The following is a 17,921-nucleotide window of genomic DNA, read 5'->3' as shown; positions in this document are numbered from 1 at the left end:
ATTTTCCGGGTACCTCCTTAGCTGTTAAGCGTAGGAGCCAGGGGACCGCTTTCGTGACCTGTTAAATAAAAAGTCAGCAAATAGCATTTAAATCCTTTATTAACAAGTACTTACAAGACATTATAAAATAATTTCAATAATAATATTATAACAAAACAAAACAGTTATAATAACATTCTATGCGCACCCTCAAACAAATCACATAAATTTTGAATCAATCTTCGTAGAATACTTACGGTCACAACTGATATAGTCCACATTGCATTATTATCTACTTAATTTTTAAATGAGTTCTTGGGGTATTTAATGTCCACAATAATTTATATGACCCAAAACTGAAAAAAATAAATATTTTACTCAGCAATTAGTAATGTTTAACCTGAATAGCGAAATAAAGTAAAATTAAAAACTCTAAAAGAAATACAAAGACACAATAGACCCCTATTTTGAAGGAATCTATTTTAATCCTCGAATTGCACCTGAAAAATATTGACTAAAGCGCTAGATGGATACGTAAAGGTGAAATTTGAATCTGTGCGATTTCAAACAGTGTCATCATCGTCATCAGCTATTTTAATTTTCCCACTGCTAGGGCACTGGCCTGGGGCATAAGGATAGATAAAAAGTATGGGCTGTTACCCACCATGAGGGCCCATTGCGGATTAGTGGGTTCTAACGACTGCAATTAAAACCGAAATCAACGGCTTAACGTGCCCTCCGAAAATCAACATTTTAGGTCACCCATCCAATGAACGACCATTGAGCGCGCTAACCATTAAGCTCACTATAAGGAACTACGATAATAACTCATCTGTGTCAATTCTTTTTTGAGTTGATATTCTATATTATTTAGTTCATACCTTTTTATTACGAGTATATGCAATGTTTTTGACGGTCGAATTAGGTTTGCTCACAACACAACGAACAGCAACTTCTAGTTATATTAGGCATAACACCTGTAAAAAAAATAATTTAATATACTTATACAGTAAAACGATAACTTGAAGTACCTAACTTAATGACTTAGCAAGCAATCACTCGTAACAAAATATTTGATGTGAAATCGATGTGATGTGGAAATTTCTCACTGTCCCCAATAGACGTTTGATCCACAAAACTAGATCGGTTTGATCATGTGAAAAGGTTGTAGCTAATTCATGGCCGAAACTGAAAATTCTTTGGCCGCAAACAATCGGAGAGTTATGTATACTATTATACATAACATTTTATATATTTTTTACCAATATTTTAAGAATTATAATATTAATAATTATAAATTTAAGCAAAAAGGAGTTTACAATACTAGCAGCGCCCGGGGATTCTTCCCGTGGGAATTTTATGTTATATTTTTTTACCTTTGATAGCAGAAAAACAAAAATCGCGTGAGCAGAAACGAAAACAAGATAAAAAATAGAACTAAATATATGTATTCGCACCGGGGCTTCGCTCTTGCGGGAATTTCGGGATAAAAGTTACCCTATGTGTTATTCCAGGTTATATTTTTACACGTGTACCAAATTTCATAACAATCCGTTCAGTAAGTAGATTTTCGTGAAAGAGTAACGAACATGCATACGTCCTCACAAATTTTCGCATTTATATTTAGTGGGATTATATGAAAATGTGCTTACATGGCGTCGAAGGACAGGACGGTAAACTGGGAAGAGTGATTCTGAAAAAAAGTGAGAATATTGTGTCGACTTAAATAATGTATTTTATTTAGTAATTTTAGTATATAATAATAGAATAGTTTTATTAACATTTACTACGAATCTACCCAAAACAAATTTTGTAAATCATTAGTAAGTGGAGAGAATAATAAACGATTTATTTATTTACGACTTTAATAAACGGGCACACCAAATATCAACAGAATACGATAAATAATATATTAGGACAAGTCACACAGATTGAGCTAGCCCTAAAGTAATTTTGAGACTTGTGTTATGGGATACTAACTCAACGACACTATATTTTATAACAAATAAACATCCAAGACCCGGGCCAATCAGAAAAAGATCATTTTCCATCATGGCCCGACCGGTGATAAACCCGGGATCTCTCGGTTCATAGGCAAGTACTTTACCACTGCGCCACCGTGGTCGTCAAACGATGTTTAGCTCCACATGTATTCTTCCATTATTAGTACTCTCAATATCTATTGATGATGATACCTTTATGGTGGTAGATCTGTCACCTAGATTTATCAATTGAAATCTCACGCAAAGGAGATGTAACGTCTCGTTAGTGTAGGATTGATCGTTAGGCAACGTCCGCACGAACGCTTAACAGGTGATAATCACATTAGAAATACTTTAACACGTACATATCTCCAGAATATTGCTGGATCATTGTACTAGTCCAAGAACGAAGAAATCCATTGAAAATTGCTAAATATAAACTGGAGATTCTCATAGGCGATAGACTAACAACCATTAGTTAAGTTAAACGTGGACTAATAGTAACTCAACACTAATGGCCAACTATTTGCCGGTTTCGACGTAAATTTTTAGTTTTTCTATGCTGTAGAAAAACGCACAAACTACGCAATGTACTTTCATTCAGGTCATCGTCCTGTTTGGCGATAGTGTTTACACTCGTTCAGGAGCCATAATAAAAGTCTGAGGAATCTTACCTAGGATTAGAAGAGCCACGAAATCTCGATATACAGCTCTGAAAATAGAAAGTCCTTCATTGTGCTTTGCCTTCTTTAATATCATAGGTTCCAACGATTCGTCTGCCTGGTACCCAAGTGACGCAATAGGTTAATGTAAAAATATCGTCAGATTTTTTAAAGAAAAACTATTTGTTAGCTATATAGCTATATAGCCAAACTATATAGCTTTTGACATTGAAAATTATGTGTTAATCCATTAGCCAGCAATGGACGGTCAGTATATTTTTAACCCGCCTACTGGGTTTGACACGGATAAATTCTTAATCTTCTCTCTTTGTTACGTTTCTTCCCAGCCTTTTAGAATTTCTATATTATAGAGGTTTCATTCATATTTATTTTAATGCAGCTAGACTAGATTGATAACGGTTTCAAGCGTTAATAGTTTGAACTCTTTCAAGGATAACTATGAAATTAAATTTATTCAAATTTTTTCTTCCTCCCTAAACCATTGAGCGTCGGATCCCAGTGTCCGATTTATTAGTTCTCTCCAAGGTTATCTCAGTATATAACAACACTATCACAAAATTCGTAAATATTACGATCATTAGTTGGGTCTACTATTAGCTCAAAAAGTCGGATGCAAACCCGTCGGGTGAAAACCCATCTATGATTACGATCCCTTACACAATCATTCTGAAATTATATTATTAAGTATTTATTATTTACCGGTGGACAGGCTACTCCCATATTATTTGTTTCTTTCTTTGTCGTACTCAACAATTTGGTTAACATGCTAGCACTTGACTTTCCACAAGCGCTGCTGCAGCACCTGTTCCTTATTGTATTTTCGCCTTTGTTTATTAATTCATTTTTTTCGTCATTGTATTCATTCGATACAGTGGTATTACTACGATTTGATGAGGTGATCGTGGTGGGTGTGTCTAGTGCGTCCAGTGTGTTCAAACCTTAAAAAATATCAAACTAAATATCTTAATACTGAGTAAATATCGCTACAACACACTCTTTAATATCACTCAATGTTAATGTGAAGTCCGCCATAGCTGCTTTTTGTGTTTAATTACGTATTTTTTTAAGCAATATAGTTATATCAAATAAACAAACACACTCGGAAAGAGTTTGTTTTTAAGAAATTTCATATTTAATGAGATCTAGTCATTGGATTGTGCCCATGCAGTTCATCGTTCAGAACATCTCACTTAAGGAGGTGATTAGTGAATAGGTCAAGTTTATCATAATACTGCATGGTCATGGAAACTGAAGGGACGTGGAAAATTTCTACTTCGTCGGACAAGCGGAAGTAGGTATATTTAAATTGCAAGATTTTATTACAGACTGAGCAGAACAGGAAAAACCAAACGAAACTCATGTAGAGGACTATTTTTTAGCATGTGGTAATGTCCTTTTCGTGGGCCGTGGCTAAATACTAGTTAAACATGCTATATAGTATGTAATAGTTATAATATTAAGTGCAATGTGCCACACAGGAAACCATATATATCCCGCCATCCTTCCTCGGTCTTCCCCTAACTCTACGGCCTTCTGGCAGCCATAGGCTAAATAGGCCATCATGTCCAGCCCAATAATTTCGAATTATAAAAGCAAAATCCCAACTTACCCGTCAAATTTTCCCGATTACAACTTTTAATGAAATATAGGAGGAGTCCAATCAGACTCCCAATACCTATAGTAATCAGAAGTAAAGATTTTTGAATGAAATCTTGGAAACTATCCACTAGATCATCCAAATAACTTTCGAAGCAGTTGACAATTGCTTCATTGTTACTCATCGTATCTTCAGAATGTGTAATATATATACCTGAAAAACATAGACGAACAATACTTGAAAAGGGGTTGCCTTAGAATAGATAACAATTAGTCTTGCTTCCTCTATACTCATCACCCTCTTCAAACCATACATAATCTTCACTGACAATTATATAATATGCGTCTTGGAGGACTTCATTATTTTCAATAATATCAACGAGTTAAACATACCAAACAATTCTTTTTACATTTTTGAAGTATTGGGGGATTCTTTTGTATACGAAAACGGGGCGCATAGTATGTTTTTGGTGGTTTGAAAAATATATTCACTTAGCACATAATAATTGTGACGACAAAATCTGCTGTCACGCTTTATGTGTCTTTATTGACAAAAAGTTACACAGTACAGAATGACAAGGATAATTGACGCAGCGACAAAAATTGGAACAACTCTGAAAATGAATTTTTATTATTAAACTAATTGAGCAGTAGCGCTGCCCTCCAATTTCTTTGATTAAATTGCTAGTATTGCAGGAAAATAGATTGTTCTACTATCGACAGTTGTCCATGGAAAATAATGTATAATATAGAATATTGATAATGAGTTTATAGTTCAGTAATTTTTAGGGTCTCTCAAAGGAAAAAACGGAACCCTTATACCATCACCTCAATTTGTAATTAATTAATGTTGTGTTCTCAAAGTTATATTACAAAATGAATTCAACACGCTATTATGTGAACACTTGCTACAGATCTAACTAATCATATTCATCTTGTATTGTTTATTTTTCTTATAAGTTATTATTAATATCTACCAGTACATACAAATTAATTCTCATTCAGTCAAATAACAAACAGAACCTTTGTAAATTCATTCAAAGAGCAACAAAATAGATCCAAACCTAACTCATAACGAAGTCAGTTACTCTATCGTAGTAGTATTTGTTTGACCGCATGTCAAGTTACCATACCCTACATGGCACACTATGCGGCAGTAATAAAGGTGAGTTTGCAATAAATTCGGGTAGCTTGACATGCGTTCGACCGTACCAATAAATATGTAATATAAATAGACAATATTTTTGTAACTCATATATTTTTTTAATGCAGATATAATTTCTTATATCTAACAAAATTTGGGAAAGTCCCACCAGGTACGAAAATTTTTTACTACTGATTTTTCACTGAATTTTTTTTCATCATTCAGGAGTTTGCAGAAAGAGCAGACATTGTCAGTTTCCGGACTCTCGTGGTTAATGTGATAAGAGTAGTGGTTCTTCCATCTGAAGTAGTCAGCATATTTGTCAGGATTTTTTATTAAAGAGTCCATTTGCAGTGCAAGTTGCTTCGGACCTAATGTTCTTGCATTCAAATACATTCCATCGGGCATGAATCTGAAAAGAAGACCAATTGAAGTTGTATAATATTGTTTCAGGGATCCGTACAGCCACAAATAAAAAAGGAACGCTATTAGATTACTTCATCTTCTGTCTAGACATATTATATCAAGCACTCTTATACTCTTATACTCGTATCTGTGATGCCTTTTTCTCAGGAACGCGTGAAGGTATCAAATTGAAAATGTCACAGTTTTTTACCTTGCATAAACCCTAAAAAATCACGAGAATGTGCTATAAAACCATGTTATTTATAACTTTAACGTACCTTGTGTAATTAGCCCCACCATACACTACGGGAATAGCGTTATTTTTAAGCGCAATCAACAATTTTTCAGTTACATAGTCCTCACTGAATGAATTCTCGAACGCTAAATAGAAGTAATATGTCTGTTTGATTATCTCCAAACAACGTTTATTATTTCTGCGTGGGCATAACGTTTTATTACCGCAAACACCATATACAACAATAGAATGGTTGTATTTATTTAATTCGTTTCGAAGATTTTGGACAAATAACTCTCGTTTACTTTTCGAGAAGCAGTTGGAAGCAAACCAAGCTGCTGCTATAGTCTTTGATTGTAAACTATTTTTGAGCTCACTGCTCACATTTTTCATATCCTCCACTTTCATCCAGTGCATTGTTTTGTTTGGACCAATGACATTACCATGTATATCACGAACAATTATGTACCCAAATCGACATTCTGAGTCGAGTCTGTAACTCCAGGTCCAATTGAAGTAATTATCTAATCTGTTGGAACATATTGGGTAGTAATGGGAAGATTCAGTACTACAGGCTACATATTTCTGATCAGGAGATCTATGCCGTGGAAATTCTGAGAGACTGTATGTCTTTGCTTGGGGTATAGTAAAAACAATTGCGTGAAATTTACTATAGTCGAATAAATAATTTCTGTTAGCCGTCACAAAACAATTCGTGTATGAACAGTTCCGTGTAATAAACTCACTTTGTTTAAATCCAATTGATACAAGAGGTTCATCTTTGGGGTAAGTCCATAGCAAAATATATTTTAAATTATTTTCGCTAGATCCAAGCCGACCGTTAAGGTTAAAATTATAATAAACAAGGTCACTTTTAAACTGGTATATCAAAAGGAACATTGCTGTTATAGATACAAACACAGTAATTTTGGCGAACTGTAGACTGAGTCTCATTATTATTTAATTTGATAAACGTGATGAATAAGTGTGAGTATAAACGCTTTTACAATGAATTTGTAATCTGCTTCTTATAAAATGATTTATTGTCCATAATCGTAATTTTCCCATCTAATATTAATTAGTTATTTTAGATAAAACTATACGGTATTTCTTCAATGGAAAAATCAACGCCATACCTATACTATTTATTTGTACCTATATAGTTTTAATGTATTTCTAGCTAGGTCAAATGTATGAATTAAATAAAAAAGGTTGTTCTTCTGATTCAAACAGCGCGTCCTTTCACGAGTTTCAAGAACAAGATTGATATAGCATTTCTATCGACTTACTCGTATATCCCTGAGTTCCGACTGAAATATGGGATTTATCTGTGGTTGGTTCAGTATCAATTTGTGTTTTGTACAAGTGTGCTTATTGGATCTTTGCCATCAACAGGTTTCGACTAGAAGTATAAAACAAACCATCATCAAATCCACCCATTAATAAAGTCGCCGATAGAAAATAATACGTTTTAATCTTTTTTCTTTAATCTATAATCCCAATTTTTTTATAACAAAAATCAGGGGAGTTCCACCACTCTCGGAAATTGTTGATAACCGATTTCTCTTTAAATTTCTTTTCATCATTTAACAACTTGCAGAAAGCGCAAACGCCGTCAGTGTCCACACTCTCATCCCTATTATGAAAAGTATAATGGTTCTTCCATCTAAAGTAGTCCGCATACTCTTTTGGGTTTTGCATTAAAAATATCATTTTCTGTGCAAGTTTTCTTGGGCCTAAGTTTAGTGCGTTCAAATACATTCCATCTGGCATGAACCTGAAAATATATGCAAACATTATTTAAATAACTAGTGTAATTTCTAATCAATTCAATTCCAACAACTTCCAATAACTAAAACCACAAATATATACGTATTCCATACCTCGTGTAATTCGCTTTACCAAAGACAATTGGAACGGCATTATGTCTAAGTGCGTATAATAACTTTTCAGTTACGTAGTCTGTACTTATAGAGTTCTCGAAAGCTAAATAGAAAAAGTAGTCCGTTGCGATCATCTTCGAGCAACGCTTGCTTCCTTTGGAACATGACAAATTTCCACATAGACCATAAGTATCAATAGTATGATTATACACTGACAATTCGATTTGGAGATCCATAACAAACAATTCACGCTGACTTTTAGTTATACAGTTGGATGCAAACCAAGCTGCTGCTTTTGTCTTGGTCTGTAAGCTCTTCCGTAGCGCATCACTCACAGGTCTCATGTCCTCCAATTTAATCCAATGCATTATTTTGTTTGGCCCAATAACGTTGCCATTTACATCTCGAACAGCGATATACTCCCATCTGCAATCCGAGTCCAATCTATAACTCCAAGTCCAGTTGAAATATCCATTAAATCTGTCGGTGCAGGCCCCATAATAATGAGAGGATTCATAACTGGACATAACATACTTTTGTCGATGAGATCGAAGGAGAGGTAATTCAAATGGAGCGTAATTTACGAATTCCGATATTGAAAAAATTACAGCATGAAATTTTCTATAGTCACCGAAGTGATTTCTAGCTGATATTACGAAGCAATTAGTAAACGAACAATTTCTTTTAATAAATCCTTGTTTGCCAAGACCGATAGACGAGAATGGCCGCGTATAAGGTGACGTCCACAACAAAATATATTTTATATCTATTGGCTTGATATACTCTTTGGAATTATCGTTTGTTATAAATATATACGTCAGAATCAATGCTGATAATAAAGATATAAGTGCAGTAATTGTCATGCATTTTATATATGTTTTAAATAACATTGAATATTTTATATGGGTGATTACGAAGTCTTGAAAAATATTGATGGAATTTTAACTCTTAACTGAAATAAAATAAATATTCTGGTCTTACTTTTGTAATAATATGACAAATAAAGACAGTTTCACTCGATTGAAGCTATAATATTTTCATAAAATAATATATTGTTATAGTAAAGTATACATTTTTAATTCTACAGCAGTAAATCTTTACAATCAATTTATCAATACAATTTTAAATAAATCACATAAAGAACTACAAAAAAACCATTTAAAGTAATATTTAGGAAGCAGGTTTTGTTTTAGAGGATGAATATAATATCGAAATTCTCACAACACCAATAGGTTTTTGTTTGTTTATCGACTGAATATCTTTATGACGATTTTCCAGGAACTAACCTTTTTTTTTAATGTACAAGTATGAAACCGCCTAAAAAACGACTACAGCCATAAGGTAATTAAGTCTTTAATCACCATCAAACTTGTCGTTAATGGTACGTTAAATTGAAAGAAAAGCAATACATTTAATAAAATACCTAACTGGTCAAGTGCGTGTCGGACGCGCAATTTAACTAGCGCAATTTAAATAGGAACTCCGGGATAAAAATACCTATGTGTTACTAAGATTTATTTTCTACCCGTTATCAAAATTCATCTATTAGATTTCTCGTGATCGAGTAAAAATATTTTCACACATACTTTGATAAGTATTTAAACATTTCACATTGAAAATAATATATGAATGCATATTATATACGCTTTTGTATATATGATTTTTGGTCGCTACTGTTGAATAAATTTGACAAAAAATGTTTCCAAGTTTATCGTTAATGTTTTTTAAACTTTCGCGCTTTTAACACATAGGTAAACTATGTTAACGCCTATTCTTCATAACTATCATCAAATTTTGATTTTCAAATTATTTGTCAAAAGTTGAACAGGCCGAAAATACGAAAAACGAAAAAAAAAACACAAAGATGCTATTCTAATGCCACCGCATTTATATTATCTTTTCGACAATAGTCAGGAGAGTCCCACCATTTTCTAAAATTACCAATTACTGATTTCTTTTTAAACTTTTCTTCGTCATTTAACAATTTGCAGAAAGCGCAGAAATCATCTGTTTCTGCGCTCTCGTTTCTGCTGTGGTAAGAATAGTGATTCTGCCATTTGAAATAGTTCGCGTATTTCTTGTGATCTCTTATTAATTCGTCCATCTTTTTTGCGAGTTCCTTAGGCCGCAGTTCCATTGCATTTATATAGATTCCGTCTGGCATAAACCTGTAGAGATTAAAAATAATTATATTATCATACTTGTTGGCAAGTTCAGTTATTAAAAACAGTTTTTGAAAGTACTTATCTACTAATTGAAATAAGAACTCCTAAATCAACCATGAATTCGATTTTTGCATATAGATCTTTCATTCCAGACATGCAGTTGAGTACATATATAATAATTACTACAAGTTGTTTGTTTTTGCATTATCTAATTTTCTAAGATAATAGTAAGAAATAAATAATTTTTACTTATATTACCCGTATACTTACCTCGTATAGTTCGCTTTTCCATAAACGATCGGGATAGCATTATTTTTGAGTGCATGCAATAACTTTTCAGTAACATAGTCCTCATTGAAAGAGTTCTCAAAGGATAAATAGAAATAATAGTCCGATCTGATCATCTCCATACAGCGTTCCTCTTCTTTGGGACACGATAAGTTACAATTGCTATACATGGTATTACCAAACCTGCACGAGTGGTTAGCACAATTACCATAAGTATCAACTGTATGATTATATTCAGCTAATTCATACTTGAGTTTGGTAATATACCTTTCTCTATGACTTTTGGTGAAACAGTTGGAAACGAACCAAGCTGCAGCTTTAGATTTAGTTTTCAAACTGTTCTGAAACTCGTGACTGACTGGTTGCATATGCTCCACTTTCATCCAATGCATGTCCTTATTTGGTCCTATCACCGTGTTGTTCACATCTCGGATCGCAATGTATTCCAGTCTACAATCTGAATCCAGTCTGAAGCTCCAGGTCCAATTGAAGTATCTGTCCAAAATGTTAGAGCAAACTGGGTAATTATGAGATGATTCGATGCTTGAGAATACATATTTCTGATAGGGTTGTCTAAATTTCGGTAGTTTATAAGATTGATAGTAAATTACTTCTCTCATTATAAAAATGATGGCGTGGAATTTAGTATAATCGCTAAAAATATCCCGCTTGGCCACGAAGCAGTTCGTATAGGAGCAATTTCTTTCTATGAATACTTTTTGTCCCAAACCCATGAATTTATATGGTGCTCTTTTTGAAGGTGTCCATAGTAATATATGTTTAGTATTTGGATCATATTGACTGTATTTTTTGGTAATGTTACATTCTTTTATATCATAAAAAATTGTAATATATATATGTATGATAATCATAAAACAAACGTATATGATGATTTTATAATATATCTGCTTCATTCTATATTTCATTTTGGTCAACTTTGATGCGATCACCTAGAAGTAAGTAATAGGTTGATATAATAGCTGTGATATAACAAAAAATTCCAACACAAGGTTTACAACTTTTCAGACGACTGACGACAGACAGAAATATACAAAAGTTACAAAGTGATCACCTAATACTTGGTAATAATTACCCCAAAGAGGGTTGACGTCAGGCAGGCTGCCGGTTGTAAAAGCAAAGCCAAATCTAAAAAATTTAGTTGTTGATTTTTTACGCGAACCCTGGGCTTCTGGGCGTCACAGTTCCGTATGTAACTGGGAACACGCGAGGGTGAGAGAAAAAGATTTGGTAATAATTACCAATTAGTACTGACTTTTGAATTAGTGTTGATAACGAACTCAATGGCCGGAACAGATTAAGACATGAAATGAAGTTAGAGATGCCAGTAAAACTCATATGAAATGACTTTAGTCTTAACTATAAAATTGTTTTATTTTATTATTTACAGTTGGTAGATTGTTATTTTGGTTTGAAGGGAAAAAATCTCAAACGAGCTATTTAGCGAATGCATTGAGGGCGAGGTGACGATAGGCCATTGCTACATTGCGTCGTGCCGCTCCATTGAGCTCCGTTGTTACATAGGTTCATCTCTGCGTTGTCCGTCGACGGATGTCAAAACAACGAAGCACGACTGAACAATGGGATCGCAGAATTGATAACTGATGATGGTTCCTAATTTGAGAAGAGATTACCTATATTTCTTCAAAAATAATTACCTATAAGTATTTAAATCGAGATTTAATTTCGGTTAAGAAGAACAAGAAATCAAATGCCGACTCCACATTGTCGTCGAACATTTTGTCAAACTTTAGTGGATTCGGTATACATTGCTGGTTTTTCGTTGCGGTAAATAAAAGCACTTGGAAACTAACTATGCAATGATCAAGCATTTGAGTCGGCATGTGTCCGAATTCGGCGACAGTGTTGAGTAATACCGGCTCCTAACTATCCCGAATAAGTCCGCCGAACTGGGTGGGTTAGATACGTTGCTTGTTTTTCATTATGGTAAATAAAATCACTCATACAAACTACGCAATGTTTATGTACTCGCGTCGGCATGTGTCCGAGTTTGGCGAACTGTTTCGCGAATGTATAGCCTGCATGAATGGTGAATCGAGCAAACAATACTTATTGCTGAACCGAGCAAATAATACAATGAATACTTTTTTCACAATTTTCCGTTTCGCCGCCATACTGTAGATGGCGGTGAAGTCCACATTCGATAGAGTTCGTGCATGGAATAAGTAGCTAGTCCGATCCATGACACCAGATTCGTGACACCAGAAATACACTATCACCTAAAAAATTAGCCGAGTTACGTTAGTTTATCGAAACTTCGTACAATTTCTCCGTTTTTCTGCGTTGATCAGTCGGCGGATGTCAACGTGACGAAGCGCGAGCAATGAGGACAGGCACTTAAGGCAAATTCGATACACATTGCTGGTTTTTCCTTGCGAATACAAAACTCTCATACAAACTAAGCAATAGACATTGTTTCGCTTCGGCATCTATTTTTGCGTTGTTCCGCGTTGATCCGACAACGCACGACAACGGTCAACGTGACTGAGGACGACTTAAAAGATCATGAGTGGACAAGCGAAAAAAAACATTTTTGCGTTTTTGTTCATACCTGTAGGATATAGACACCCACACGAAAATACATACAGCGTGTTAATTGTAATGGTTTAATGATAATAATTGATTATAATGCACTAGCTATACTATACTAATGTATTGAGAAACGGATGGATTTAGGTTCTGGGACCCAATTTACGTGCAATCGAGGTTCATATCATCAATTTTCTTTAATTTTTTTCGAAGTTTTAATCGGAGTCCCAATCGAAAAAGTTCGATCTATCGATGCACTAGGTTAAACTTTTTCGATTGTGATTTTCTGTGAATGAAGAAACTTTGTTAAACAGTGGAAAAAGATTTGGAAAGATTTATGAAATGAACTTTGATGGAGTGAGAATCGGCCCCTTGGTTATTTACCAGGTTTGATCTGGTCATAGTCTGACAACTTAGAATGTCGAAGACCATACCAAGTGGAGGAGAAAATAGAACAGCGAACCCTGGACTCCAATGTTCTATGGCGTCGGAAAAAATGGGAAAACGTTCAAATTAGTGTGATTTACCTGAGGCCCTATTCTCACGCAATCTAAGTTCACTTCATGAATTTTCTCCAATATTTTAGCATTTTCATTTAAAAATGAAAATGTTCGATAGATCTATGCTTTTACACGACTTTTTGACGAAGATTTTTCGTAAACGCAGAAAGAGTACAACAAACTAGACTTTCAGAAAAAATGGACAATTCGTATGAAATGAACTTCGATTGCGTGAGAATAGGGCCCCGTATCTTACACGCTATCGAATCTCGTAGATGTGAGCTTTTTATTACCGAAAAAGCCTGGAATGTAGGTACGTCGAAACTGCCAAATTACCGTTGTTTACCGATATTCTATTATGCATGTTTATTATGCAGTAACAAAACAATTTTGTTTTCATGTTTTTCTACCAAAACGTTAAACAACTGGATTGTCAAACATAACGACTTCGGATATTCGATATATTAACAATTTCTGTACCGCAAATTTGGTTGATTACAATAAACTGATCGTCCACTGTGAGCTAAACTAACTTTGTTCACATAGCTGTGCCAGTTTTTTTCATACTCTAATACTTTCACTGCAAATTATTCTACCTAAATAATATTGCTTAGCAAAAAGAAAATTCAAGCATTATGTTTCAGCTATTCAGATAAACGCACAAGTTTAAAACTTAAAAATAAAAACTTAATTTATGTGTTTGTTCGAGATTTATTAGATATATTTTGCGTGACAGGATTTACTATTTCTATGTAGCCCATGGATTCTGTAAGGACTTCGGTTGTATGGAGTACCTACTAATTCCATGAGCCACAGACATTCATTTTTTTTATTAAATGTATATGTGAAAAAAGCATACCTAGGTACTAAGCTGTCTCTTTCCGTCAATGCCAAATTACGTAAAGTGCGATAGTGACAAAATAAATTTCAGCTTGAAGTACGCTTTATCTTTTTTTTTATTAACCGGGTAAATCAACAAAATATTTTTTTTACTAAATAGCTTTATACTTTTAACTTTGAAGTCGCGTAGGCAAATAAAAAAAAATCCGTAGAAGACAATTAAAAAGTCATACCATACACTTGACAAATTTGACAATAAATTTTCCTTTTCATTTATCAAAATTACATGTTTCTTGTAGCTTTTTAAATAGTATAAATTAAACTTGTTTTTTGTTATTAAAGGTTAATTTCAATTATTCAATTACATATTCAAATTCCCCGTATCAAAATTATGTCACGTGAAGTTCATATGAATAAAACGCTAGTTATAATGTAATTAATACGTAAAGGAAAATAATATAGCATCCCTGGAAAGTTGATTCAGTGTAATGAGCGCATGGACTGCCGAACACGCGCGCCCGCGCATTCAACGCGTCGCGATTAAATACATTAGACATTTTTTTAACATAAAATGAAGCGGAATATTCTTGGGAAGTTATTTGGTTGTATATTATCATTATCAATTTTCTGGCTCTGGTATAATATTTATCATAGAACTATATTAGAAATCATTGACACCAGACGTGCGCTAAGTGCAGTGATCAATAAAACAAAATCTGGTGTGATCTTATCTACAAAACCGTCGAAATTAAAATATATACTTCAATGGACTAAGCCTGAAAACGTGCCTTTTGTATACATGGGAGTCGGACAGAATACGTTCTTCGAGAATAAATGTAAATATACAAATTGTTACGTAACATCTAATAGATACTATCTAGAACACTATACGCTATTCGACGTAATAATTTTTGCTGGACCTGAGGTGGTACTTATGGATGATTACCATTTACCCGCCGAAAGATCAAGTACACAGAAATATGTTTTCGCAACAATTGAATCGTCACAATTCTATCCAGTTTGTTCTTATAAATTCGATGGATACTTTAACTGGACGTGGTCATTTCGATTGGACTCTGAAAGTAGATGGGGCTACATAGTAATTCGTGATAAAAAAAATAAAATAATTGGTCCTAATAAAGTTATGCATTGGATGAAATTGGAAGACATGGAGCCAGTGTCTGAGGAGTTTAAAATGAGTTTGAAAACCAAAACAAAAGCTGTGGCTTGGTTTGTTTCGAATTGTTTTTCTCGAAGTAGAAGAGAACTAGTGGCAAGAAGACTCGGAAACGAGCTGGCGAAATATAGTTTAACCGTAGATGTTTATGGACAATGTGGATTTTTATCATGCCCTAGAGACAATGAACAAAAGTGCGAAGACATGATAAAAAAGACATATTACTTTTATTTAGCCTTTGAAAATTCGTTTAGTGAAGATTATGTAACTGAAAAAATTTTACATGGACTTAAAAATAATGCCATACCGATTGTTTACGGAGCAGCAAATTATACGAGGTGATATGCATTATTATTTTTTCCATTACCATTTTATAGTATAGATTGATAAATTGTATACAAAACAAACTAATTGGTTTCAAATTAAACTTGTATAATTTGTATTTTTATAAATTAGGAATATTAAATAATGTAATTTTTTTATAGGTTCATGCCTGAAGGAATATATTTAAATGCAGCGGAGCTAAGCGTTGAAACACTTGCGATGAAAATAAATGAGCTCATTAACAATCCTGAAAAATATGTAGAATACTTCAAATGGACAAATTACTATACGTACCACCGTCGAAATGATAATAGTGAAACAAATGACTATTGCAGTATGTGCGCGTTACTGAACAACGAGGACATGCTCACGAAGAAATCTGTGAAGGAAAATTTTAGACAATGGTGGGACTCACCAGCAATTTGTTGATATTTCTCTGCATAGTATTGTAGTCATCGACCACTTTGGTTTGGCTACTAAGGATGCTGAAGATGAAAAAGCGGAGAGGCCAAAGTAGGAAAGCGGACCCTGGGTTCCGACACTTAACGGCGAAGGAAGCGACGAGGAAAACGCTCAGATGAGAGAGTTATTGACTACGCCTTAGGTAAGATTAAAAGTTGATTGTAACATATAATAATTATTTTGGCTAATAAGAATACATGATATCTACAGACTTTGTAAATAAATGGTCATTTTATATATCTTTACACTAAAATGCCATTGTTTTAGTTACCTATATTAATATAATAACTACTTTAGTTATTTCTGACATGTTTTTCTTTGATAATTTCAACAGATATCATGTTATACCACTTTATAGCCGTTTAATATGGTTTTTTTTGTATGTATTTTTTTGTATAATTTTATGTTTTAAGTATTTTTAAATCAACTTTTTGTTAGTGTTTGTGTCAGCAGTGTTTTAATTTGTTCTACTTCTTACCATTTTATTCAAATCTTACGAATAAAATTGTTGAATTCCTACGTCTATTGTATTTAAATTAAACCTAGTCGTACAAATACATACTTAATAGAAAGTAATAAAAATATAGCTATAGGTATATACGCGTTGTTTGACATTATTTTCGATCTATGAATTTTCGTTCTAACGTAAGGCATCCATAAATAGAGTAATGACACTAGTTTTCGAATTTATCAGGAAAACATGGTGATCATCGCTTTTAAAAACGTAATTCATATTTTTACACCATATTTATACATGACACTTGTACCTATACATAATCTTGTAGGTGACATTTATGTATTAATAAAAAATTCTAGGTAGGTACATAATAAAACTGCACAATTGCAACTAGCGAAATAATAATGATAGTTGTATGTAGAAAAATCAGGTGCCATTTAAATTGATGCCAAATGTCAAATACGAGCCATGCCCCATTTCTCCGTTGGGCTCCGTCGTCTTCCGGCACGTTGACGTCCGTTGATGGATCACCGCAGAACAACGTAGATGTCGTACGGAGTTTCGACATACGTCAATGTTAAAAACAACGGAGCACGAATGAGCTGCAACGTGCTACGTCGTCGCAACGGAGCGCAACGTAGCAACGGGGCAAGCGAGAGGCGCCATTTTTTTCGAGATTAATTACAAAACCCGTGGCCTATTTCAAAAACATTCAATTACAGTTGTATGTCAGCTTAATCTGCAATATCGTAACAATTGTTATCAAACGGCCATAAAAATCTATAGTCTGTTCTATGTATAATCAACAGTTTATGAGACTTCATATCATCATTGAGGTTGATATGAAGTCTCATAAACTGTTGATTTGTCATCATTTTATTTTCATTATCTTTGATAGGTATGATTTCTTTTTCATTGCTCGGGTGTGTTAGGTACATTTATTTTACTGATCTGTTCTAATTGAATCTCTCTCTCTCTCTCATCCTCACGTATTCTCAATTACATTCGGAGCTGTGACGCCCCAAATCCCAGGGTGGGTGTAAAAATATACCATGAAGGAAGATGCCGGATCTTCAAAAATTTAATTGTTTTTTTTTTGGTATATGATTGTAGGACCAACCACTAGCAGGCCGGCCGACCGTAATTTACATTTTCTGTAATACCTACTTATGTAAATATTTAGCATGCCATAATGGAATGTTAGGAACCGTCATATGACATCTGCATACCACA

At 33.9% G+C, this 17,921-nt stretch overlaps 5 protein-coding genes across 7 annotated transcripts; 1 reads left to right on the top strand and 4 right to left on the bottom strand.

The window, feature by feature from the left end:
* Positions 1–92: 92 nt before the first annotated feature.
* On the bottom strand, positions 93–4,777 carry LOC128673605 (uncharacterized). Of its 2 annotated transcripts, none has more exons than XR_008405097.1 (7): positions 4,634–4,777; positions 4,254–4,454; positions 3,344–3,582; positions 2,636–2,741; positions 1,632–1,672; positions 861–956; positions 93–335 (listed from the first exon to the last, which is right to left on the bottom strand). XR_008405097.1 is itself a non-coding variant. In XM_053751559.1 (7 exons), the coding sequence occupies exons 2-6, from the start codon at positions 4,423–4,425 to the stop codon at positions 901–903; spliced, it is 546 nt and encodes a 181-aa protein (XP_053607534.1). In that variant the 5' UTR covers positions 4,426–4,454; positions 4,634–4,777; the 3' UTR covers positions 93–335; positions 861–900. The 2 variants fall into 2 exon arrangements, 1 of the variants encoding a protein (XP_053607534.1); XM_053751559.1 differs by having other exon boundaries at positions 2,636–2,673.
* Positions 4,778–5,469: 692 nt separating this feature from the next.
* Positions 5,470–6,990, bottom strand: LOC128673799 (alpha-(1,3)-fucosyltransferase C-like). Its single transcript, XM_053751899.2, has 2 exons — positions 6,068–6,990; positions 5,470–5,796 (listed from the first exon to the last, which is right to left on the bottom strand). Exons 1-2 carry the CDS (start codon positions 6,976–6,978, stop codon positions 5,529–5,531), a joined length of 1,179 nt encoding a protein of 392 aa, XP_053607874.1. The 5' UTR covers positions 6,979–6,990; the 3' UTR covers positions 5,470–5,528.
* Positions 6,991–7,509: 519 nt separating this feature from the next.
* LOC128673798 (alpha-(1,3)-fucosyltransferase C-like) lies at positions 7,510–8,873 on the bottom strand. Of its 2 annotated transcripts, none has more exons than XM_053751896.2 (2): positions 8,124–8,873; positions 7,510–7,801 (listed from the first exon to the last, which is right to left on the bottom strand). In XM_053751896.2, exons 1-2 carry the CDS (start codon positions 8,795–8,797, stop codon positions 7,510–7,512), a joined length of 966 nt encoding a protein of 321 aa, XP_053607871.1. In that variant the 5' UTR covers positions 8,798–8,873. The 2 variants fall into 2 exon arrangements, with proteins under 2 accessions (XP_053607871.1, XP_053607870.1); XM_053751895.2 differs by having other exon boundaries at positions 7,908–8,870.
* Positions 8,874–9,751: 878 nt separating this feature from the next.
* LOC128673796 (alpha-(1,3)-fucosyltransferase C-like) lies at positions 9,752–11,299 on the bottom strand. Its single transcript, XM_053751893.1, has 2 exons — positions 10,343–11,299; positions 9,752–10,075 (listed from the first exon to the last, which is right to left on the bottom strand). Exons 1-2 carry the CDS (start codon positions 11,284–11,286, stop codon positions 9,775–9,777), a joined length of 1,245 nt encoding a protein of 414 aa, XP_053607868.1. The 5' UTR covers positions 11,287–11,299; the 3' UTR covers positions 9,752–9,774.
* Positions 11,300–14,530: 3,231 nt separating this feature from the next.
* Positions 14,531–16,733, top strand: LOC128673797 (alpha-(1,3)-fucosyltransferase C-like). Its single transcript, XM_053751894.2, has 2 exons — positions 14,531–15,783; positions 15,931–16,733. The coding sequence occupies exons 1-2, from the start codon at positions 14,840–14,842 to the stop codon at positions 16,196–16,198; spliced, it is 1,212 nt and encodes a 403-aa protein (XP_053607869.1). The 5' UTR covers positions 14,531–14,839; the 3' UTR covers positions 16,199–16,733.
* Positions 16,734–17,921: the final 1,188 nt, after the last annotated feature.

Source organism: Plodia interpunctella, chromosome 11 (genome assembly GCF_027563975.2).
Source record: "Plodia interpunctella isolate USDA-ARS_2022_Savannah chromosome 11, ilPloInte3.2, whole genome shotgun sequence".
Taxonomy (NCBI): Eukaryota; Metazoa; Arthropoda; class Insecta; order Lepidoptera; family Pyralidae; genus Plodia; species Plodia interpunctella.
This window is presented reverse-complemented; position numbering and strand designations above follow the sequence as displayed.